We start from the raw sequence: 9312 nt of genomic DNA, 5'->3' as shown, positions 1-9312 counted from the left end.
TATGATGCAAGGCAATTCACTGTGCAAACTACAACCACAATAATAAACATTAATATTAAATCCCACATGTTATAGTTGTTTTGTATTGTGTAGGATCTCATTAGAACCTTTGAACAGTGTGACCTCCTTATCATGAATGAATTGTTGGCAAGGTGCATCACAATGATGTGTGCCATTTCCATGGACTTTATCTCAGTTATTTGTAGTTAGCTCATGCCTCACCTCTTATCAAAGCAACGGCACAAGAGTGCAAGGTCCATTACTGCCTGTAATGGACGCCAAGACGTCGAACGTAAAGTATAGCCTTTCCTATACTGAAAGACATTGCGTGGGACGGTCCCACTGAAGGATGCTGCGCATGGATGATAGTTCCGTAAGACAAGCAACTAAGCTAAATGGACCGAAGAGTAAATCATATTGCTATTTTTAAGCGATTGCATGAAAGCGCACCCTGAGGGAGGAAAGAGGTGGGGGCGTCCTATTGGCTTCAAGTACGTGTTGGCGCGCATGCGAGGAGACAGTTTGTCTTTTTTTTTAGCTTAAAAATCCCCTCTTTGTTTAGTTTAGCCGAATTATCGACGTGAAGCCCCCTCCATGTACAAGGATGCACCTCTCCTCCAGGAGCAGCGGAGTGGAAGCAGCCAGCGCGCGCATCAGCTGGGACGCACGGAGCTCACACTTGCTTCACATAGGAGGGGGATCCTCCATCCTTCTGTCTGCCCTGCTTGTTAACCAGCTTCTTCACACTACAGTTATTCTTACGAGGTGGAACTGATTGACGCGTGGATCATTTTACAAGCACTGTTGTAGCCAAAACCTTTATTTTTTTTTTGAATTGACAAAAAAAAGCTTCCTATAAAGGAGAAAATCATCTGCAAGGATGTCCGGAGGACTTTTGACCATCTACATAGGCATGGAGGTGGTGATCGCGGTGGCGTCTGTCATCGGCAATGTGATGGTGGTGTGGGCGGTGAAAATCAACAAATCCCTGCGGGACACCACCTTTTGTTTCATCGTCTCTTTGGCTTTGGCAGACATAGCGGTGGGAGCGCTGGTCATCCCTCTGGCCATCACCATTAGCATCGGACTCCAAACTCACTTCTATAGCTGCCTGCTGGTGGCCTGCACGGTGCTGGTGCTCACCCAAAGTTCCATTTTGGCGCTGCTGGCCATCGCCATTGACCGCTATCTAAGGGTCAAGATCCCAACCAGGTATGATAATGACGATGATGGTGATGATGATGGTGAAGGTGGTGGTGGTGGTGGTGGTGGTGAGCTTGTGCATGAACATTAAGTATTACCTCTTGGATCTAGTTTCACTTTAAGATGCCTCCACCCTACCAGTCTGACTGAACATAGATAAAGATTTAATTAGCCTCTACTCTATCCGTGTTTGTTATTGGAAGATATTCATTGATGCCCTCCTTTATGCTTGATACCAGCTTTATAGGCAGGCAGAAAACAAAGCAGTGGTGCTTAAAGGCTTGACAAGATTGTGCGGCAATATTGCCTGTGATAGCCTCAGTGTGTAATCTCCTGTTCAAGGCTGTATTTACTTATCAAGAACCAGCCAAGCCTCATGTAAGACCAGTGAGCAGTGTTTCTCTTCAAACATACAAAAGTGAAAACACCATTCACATTTCACCAACAATTTTTATTACAGAATACTCAAAGGACAGTACTATAGAAATGAAACCTGGATATACGTTAGAATAGTCAGTGTAAAGCTGGTATAACGGAATAGATTTACAGATAACATGCAGTCATTAAATATGGGAACAAGAGTGAGCAGCAACATAATGGTGCCATGCCTATACAGTCAAGTGTGTAAGTGCATGAGTACTTCCAGACTGGGGAGCTGTGGTTCATTGAGAGGAAACATGTAACATTCTGAAGCAGAGCATGATTCCCTCCCTTGAGGTTTTCCAACATGATAACGATCCCAAACACACCTCCAAGATGACAGGTGTCTTTCTGAGGAAGGTGAAGGTGACGATGAAGGAGCGGCCACATGTCTCCAGACCTGAATCTAATTGCCCACCTGTGCGGCATCCTCAAGTGGAAGGAAGGTGGAGGAGCGCGAGGTGTCTATCATCCACCGGCTCCAGTGGAAGAGGATTCCTATAAACAACCTGTGCAGCTCTGATGAATTCCATGCTTAAGAGGATTAAGGCAAGGCTACACATCAACGGGGCTCACATGAGTATTGACACTTTGGACACAATTTGGACATGTTCACTGTGAGGTGTACTCACACGTGTTCCCAGATATTTACACAACAATGGCTCTGTGTTGTCTGTAAATTTATGCTGCTATACAAGCCATACATTGACTACTCTGAGTTACAGCCAAGTTTCATTTTTACAGTATTGTCCCTTGAAAAGATATAATAAAATGGTTGCTGAAATGTGAGCAATATCTCACATTTGTGAGGCACTGCAGTGGCACCCTAATCATTAAGAATTCTGTTGAATGTGTGGAATTGTTGGTTACGGCACGCCCTGTATGTTTGCCTGTGTGACAGTTATTTTCCCTTTTTATGCAGAAGTTCTGTTTTTCAGGCTCTTATTTTGTATTAATTCCTGTTTGCCTTTGTTCTGTTTTCCGCAAAATTTGCCTTCTTTAGTTACCTGCCTCTAATTGTCCTCCTGATTACTTAGTTCAGCCGTGGGTGTCTCTTAGTTGCTGGTGCATTGATTGATTGTGCTTTACATGTGCTTGTAAGCTTGTTAGATGCTGGACCCCTGTTTCCGCTCGACATAGCATTATTAAATATATATATTTAGCTGTACTTGGGTCTCGTCTCTGCATCCTGGGGTCGTCGCCAGCATTACCACCGTACTGCAAAAACAGCCATACTTGAAAGGAGCCCAAATTATCTTACAATGAGACAACTTTTGTTATTTCAAGCAAAAATTCTGACAATGGGGTAAGCAAAATTTGCTTGGCTAGAATTCGTATAACTAGAATATTTTTCTTGCGACTTTTAAGAATTATAATGAGTCATAGTATAAGCAAGTTGTTCTTAATCACATTGCAAGCTTTAAGTAAAATGTACTTATTACAAGGTAAGAAGTAAGTAAGATTCATAAAATGAGATAAAATTTGCGTTTCTGAGGCTAGATTTAAGCAAAATGTTTTCACATATTCTAGATGTAGGAGTGTTATTCTTTAAGAGAGGTTTTCCTATAGACAAACAACCATTCGTACCTATCAACCATTTTTAGAGTCTCCAATTAACCTAAGATGCATATTGTTGGAATGTGGCAGGAAGCCAGAGTACACAGAGAATACCTCCAGGGAGAACATGCAACTCCCACACAGAGATGTTCCAACAGAGATTTGGACCCAGGTTGCCTGATAGTGGGGCCAACATGCTAACCACTCGGCCACCGTGCATCTCTTCTTGTCGTTATGTTGGTTACTTCTTCACCGCTCACGCACCGGCATGGCGTCTTCCTCGCCACCACAAGCCAAGGTGCAGCAAATCTCCCCACCCTGTTCCAGAGTGCCGGCCCATCGTGCAGTCTACGTCAGCCCCTGCTCAAAGTCAGCACTGCAAGCTCCAGTTGTTCTCCCGTACCCGCGTTGCCGTGGCCGCTCCATGTCGTCACAAGCCTGCGGCACCCCGGGAGTGCGCACTGCATCAGTCCCTGACGCTTCTGGAGCCTACACCACGTCAGCTGCCGACTCCACCGGTGCCTGCTCCGCGCTGCCTCAAACCTCAGACCCTTCCAATGCCTGCTCCACGTTATCAAGCTGATCCCGGCACCTTGTCAGCGGCCACCTGTAGTTCCAGTCGGGGGATTAGAGGGGTACCGCCGGCTTGGCCGCACTTACCATTTTGGCCTAGAGGGGTCCATTCCGGCCGTTTTCCAGAGGGGTCCTCCTGTCTCCGCCTGGCATGTTTCCCCGGCCTATTTTAAGAAAAGTCAAAAACAATCAAAACCCACACTGGCGTCCGTGGTGGAGGTGATGTTGCCCAGAGCAAATGAAGTGTGGAGAGCGTGCGTTCATCTGTGCTCTTGAAAGGGGTCTTTTGGGGTTTTCTCTGTGAATGTCAAATTTTTCTTGTCCAATCTGCTGACATGATGCTTCCTCTCTTTCGGCACACGTAGGTACAAGCGTGTGGTGACACCTCGGCGAGCCGGGATGGCAGTAGTGGCGTGCTGGACAGTAGCTTTTGTCGTGGGCCTCACCCCCATGTTGGGCTGGAACAACCTGAGGCGTCTCCAACGGAACAGCTCCATCAGCTCTGACCTTGTCATCACTTGCCAGTTTGAGAACGTCATAAGCATGGACTATATGGTTTATTTCAACTTTTTCGGCTGGGTGCTGCCGCCCCTCTTGCTCATGCTGGTCATTTATGCAGAGATCTTCTACATGATCCACAAGCAGCTCAATAGTAAAAAGTTTACAGCCAGCCACACTGACCCCAACAAGTACTACGACAAGGAGCTCAATCTTGCTAAATCATTGGCTCTGGTCCTTTTTCTCTTTGCCATCAGCTGGCTCCCCCTGCACATCATCAACTGCATCACACTCTTCTGTCCTGAGTGCCAGAAGCCCATCATCCTCATCTACATTGCCATCCTGCTCACCCACGGCAACTCTGCCGTCAATCCGATTGTTTACGCCTTCCGCATCAAGAAGTTCCGCACAGCCTTCCGTAAAATCTGGCAGCAGTATTTTTGCTGCAAGGACACCCCTGCTCTGGAGATCCAGCCTAGTGACAGGAAGGAGATGCCAAATCCAGAGCCACAGAGGTCCACACCTGCACAGCTCCCTTGGAAGGGGAGCAAGACAGCCGACACCCAACACCTCTCACCTCAAGCTGGGGAGTCCCTGGACCAGAGGACTGAAACTCTGCAGATGAAAGAACACCCCCATTTATTGGAGCAGAATGCAATTTAAAGCAAGGAGCTGAAAGCAGTCTGGGGATTATAGCACAAGAACTATCTCTTCTCATTGTGAATGTACAGTAGATCCCCGCTTTTCGCGGGGGTTTTGCTCCTAGCCTGCTTGCGAATGGTGAAAATCTGCAAGTGATTGCTACGCCCATAAAATCTCTATTTTTGACACAAGGCTCGCTTCTACCCCTCCAAACCCTCCTGCTAGCTTGATATTTACGTTCTCCTGCGATTTTGGATCAACAACAGTAAAAGTGACTAAATGCTAAAATGCACAATGCATTTTAAATTATAAAATGTATAGATGAATGACAACGATGATTGGAGATGAATCGGAGTTAGGGACTAATACAACAGCCACACTTCTATTGTGGGGCCGCCTCCACCTCTGAAGCGGCTAGCTGTAGTGCGAGGCTCCGCTGCTCTGCAGGCAGCTGGGTTGTCCCTGAGTTGTAGCTGTCAGAGAAGGCGTTTCTCCAAGCTGTGTTAACATAATCCACACTGCTTGCCTGTTGCAATTGCCAGTAATGATTTACCATTATATGTTAACTTATGTTCACCTTAATGCAAGGTTTTAGGCCGGATTGTTATATATGTTTCACTTTTGCGTATCAGAGCAAAAATGGTGCATTCAAGGGCGGTTGAACAAATTGAAAAACCTCAACATTTGATGGAAAAACATTACAAGTGAAGCTTAAAGACATAAACATGTAAAAATGGTGGGCTTTTTTTAACTGTGGTACATGGTTGGTGTACATTTGACCTGTTTTATCATGTATTTAGAAATTATTATCAAATTAGAATGAATGAGTCTATTTTCAGAGAAAAAAAACAAATTTTGACCAAAAAACTGCAAATTTGCGGGGATTCACTGTATTCTAATGAGGAGCAGGACTTCCAATCAAGTGCTTGTGGATGCTAAGATGAACAACATCAACAGGAAGATTCACCTTTACTCAGGAGGAGTCAGTAATACAGGAAATCTGCGCTGGAATTAACTTGCAATAATTTATTATACCTTTATGACAGTGACTTAGTGTCTGTTTTCGTGTGAGATTCGGTTAAAGAAGTCCCAGGGGTTTTCTTACTCCCATGCTCATAGAACAGCCGAAAGGGTATGTGGTTTAAAATGAATAACTCAATAACCTACAATTACCCACCTTTGTTTTGTAAACACAGCTATTACCTGCTAGATTAGCGGTTCACAGATGATGACTCTGATTCTCTGAACACATTAGGATATTAGTTCAAAACTAATCTAGCCACTTGGCTGTTTTGGGGGCATGAAAGTTAGAAAAGCCAAATGGCTGGGCTGTGGGACTTCTAGTGTTAAGCTGTAAGATGTTTGGTGCAGAAGTTGGTGTAAAATGTGCTAGTTAAATTATTGTGGTTGGTCAGTACCAATGTCAGATTTATACATGACTTGAATGAAGATTAACACAATCACCAGGGAAGGATCCTCTACTCTCTAAAGCTGGGCATACACGGAGCCAAGTGAACCACTTTTGGGCTAATTTTAAGTCTCGTTGGGCATTATCAGTCATGCGGTGTAAAAAGTGGGTACCAGAAGTGGCTGCCATCTCCCAAGCAGTCATATGATAATTGGGTACATTCTGGCTTGTCAGATAATTCTAATTTACAAATTTTTTTGCAAACTCTGAGACCTTTTCCGTTAGTGCGCCTGCACAAAGTGGATGAACAGCCAGCCAAAGTCATGTTCTGAAGATTGTTATTGCATGTATACATGCTTTCTTTGAATGAAGGCGCACACGATGACAAGAAGCACGTTGCTTCTCAGTTGCTGTTGCTGTTAGCATTAGCATCGAGCAATTATGTAAAAAAAAAGCATAAAAGCATACAATATAATAGCAATACAGATAAAATATTACAGATGAATCATAGATAATGATAGAGTAAGTAATACAGACATCATTAAAGTTTTATATTCACTCGACAAATGGTCAATGACTTATACAAAATTATTCCCACCCATGACCCTGCAGAAACGTTTTGCTCGATGGTGCTCGTGTTTTTCAACCAGTTTTGTTCAAATTTTTGTGGGTGTTTGTAGAGCGCACAGAAAACACAGTAGGGGTGCATGTATTGACAAAGACACACTTTTTGTCTGAATATGTTTCGGAGTAGAAGAGTTAGCGTACACCAGTGCTTTTCAAAAAGTGGAGGGGTGTGACAGTCAGGGAGGACTTTCAATATCAGCGCAGATCTACCAACATGTATGAATGTGTCTCTTGAATTTGACTCTTGAATACACTTTTCCGTCCCTGCTCTCCATTTGTTGTATGATTTGTTATTTGTTGCATTTCGCTGGTTTCAGTTTCAAGTTCAGTCTGTACAGTACAGATAAATAAATAGATATCAGTTTCTCAATAGTATTTCAAATCCGGGGCGCAAAAACACTTCTGTCCCCCAGTGGGGGAATTGCAGAAAATAATTGAGAACCACTGGTGTACACAAACAAAGTCCTAATATGCACAAGACTGTATATCTGAAGCATTCCTGAATTGTTTTGACAATTGACAACTGTTTGAAAAACATGCTACTCACACCCAAAGAATCCCCAATGGAACAGCAACAGCTAGAACATACAGCGTGAACACTTGAATTGTCAGTTTTGATTTTTTTCTTGCAGGCAAGTGTGAGTTGGAATTTAAAAACAACACTTCTAAAATCATACAGTGTGCATCCATCATATTACTGTTTCGATGTGTTGACAGCAGCTCAAGAAAATGAATGTAATATTAATGTAAATACTAGATGAGGGCAGAACAGCTGTGAACTTCTTCAGGGTCTTAACCGCACAATGGTGACGTACAAGTGGCGCTGGGGGGAATATTTTTGCACAAAAGTGTGTATGTGCTGACAACAACTGTTTTTGTAATCCCTTAACTCGTCTTCCCTCTGTAATCCAGCAGTGCTGACACCAGAAATGAACATGTTGGGATGAGACGGGGGGCATTTTAAGGCAAATACGTGCTTTTAACCTTTAAGAGACTGCGTGCGGAAGACTTGCAATGATGGGATGGCATCTAATCTTTGGGGAGAAGGAAAAGATGCACTTAAAGCTCCATCCCCTGGTCAATGTGCTCTAGAGATGAAAGTGAGGACTTCCTACTCCCCCCCCTTCTTGGATGGATGATGACTTAATCCCAACCAACTACTAGAGGCATTGGCTCCTATGGCCTTATTCACTTTTACCTGCTTTGGACTTATTTAACTGTCTCAGAAGGTACACTACACGGACAAAAGTATTGGGACAATTCCACGTACAGTAAATGAAAATAAAGTCGGTGCTTATTTTGTGGCTATAATATGTGGCAGCTTCTACTGCTCTCTTCTCGGACTTTCCACAAGATGTTGGAATGTGTCTCTGGGCATTTTTGTCCAGGTGAGGTCAGACGTCACTGATGTTGCACCCGAGGGAGGGGCCTGCCTGCGCTTGTGCACTGGGGGACAGTCCCCCAAAATGTTCCTATACCATTTTCCAAAAGATTACGACCCGTTTAATTAAATTAAAGGCTGCGTCTTAAGACTTCTGTCCAAACAGTGTAACCTGATGATTGTGTGAGTGTTTCTTTACTACACTGTAAGCTCAATATTTTGCATAATGATAAACTGGGACATTTGTAGCTCAGTTATTAAAGTGTGTTCCATACCATTGGCACAAAAACTGTATCTCACTGTTATTGTCTTCTTTTAAAAGGTCATGATTCCCAGCATTTGCAGTCTTCATATATGAAAAATATGCAAATATCAGCAAATGTCTTGTGCAGCACAGCAGAGAAGATCAAGTCCACCCCTCTACTCAATCACTAAAAAAAAAGCCATTTCTGTCCTATTTTACTTCTATTCTGGCACCCTCACTTGCCAATGTGTGATTATTCCTCAGAAGTCAACACAGGATATCTCAAGTTTCCATGGGCGCTCTTCCTGCAGCAGTGTCAGAATTCTCATTACCACAGTGCAATAACACAGTGGAGGCTCTTTGATAAGTTGAAAGACGTGAAAGCTCTGACAGCCCATTTCTCCACTTATTGGCTTAATTTGATTTGGTAGGATTAAAATATTGAATATTCCAATTGTCAACATATTCTTATTTTTTCTCCTTCAGCTCCACAATATAATAGAAAATACGTTGCAGCAACCATGGTCTCACAGAGCAAAACTTAAACTAAACAAAATCATGCGGTAAATACAGGAGTATTCATACCATGCTGACTTGCTTTCCTAGACAAATGCAGAGTTTCAGGATACAACTATGTATCAAATTTAGATAATAACTCAAATTCGTAGCAACAGTATGCTTGTGTTTCTGATACAGCAGAAGAAGTGACCTTTGCTTGCGGCAATCCTGTCCTTTGGGCTAATGTGGATGTTGTTTAGG

General features: G+C 43.4%; 1 protein-coding gene across 1 annotated transcript; it reads left to right on the top strand.

Moving 5' to 3' along the window:
* Positions 1-303: 303 nt before the first annotated feature.
* On the top strand, positions 304-8573 carry adora1b (adenosine A1 receptor b). Its single transcript, XM_054797301.1, has 2 exons — positions 304-1212; positions 4119-8573. Exons 1-2 carry the CDS (start codon positions 881-883, stop codon positions 4912-4914), a joined length of 1128 nt encoding a protein of 375 aa, XP_054653276.1. The 5' UTR covers positions 304-880; the 3' UTR covers positions 4915-8573.
* Positions 8574-9312: the final 739 nt, after the last annotated feature.

This window comes from Dunckerocampus dactyliophorus, chromosome 1, assembly GCF_027744805.1.
Source record: "Dunckerocampus dactyliophorus isolate RoL2022-P2 chromosome 1, RoL_Ddac_1.1, whole genome shotgun sequence".
NCBI classification, from domain to species: domain Eukaryota; kingdom Metazoa; phylum Chordata; class Actinopteri; order Syngnathiformes; family Syngnathidae; genus Dunckerocampus; species Dunckerocampus dactyliophorus.
Note: the sequence above shows the minus strand (reverse complement) of the source record. Positions and strands in the feature narration are given on the sequence as shown.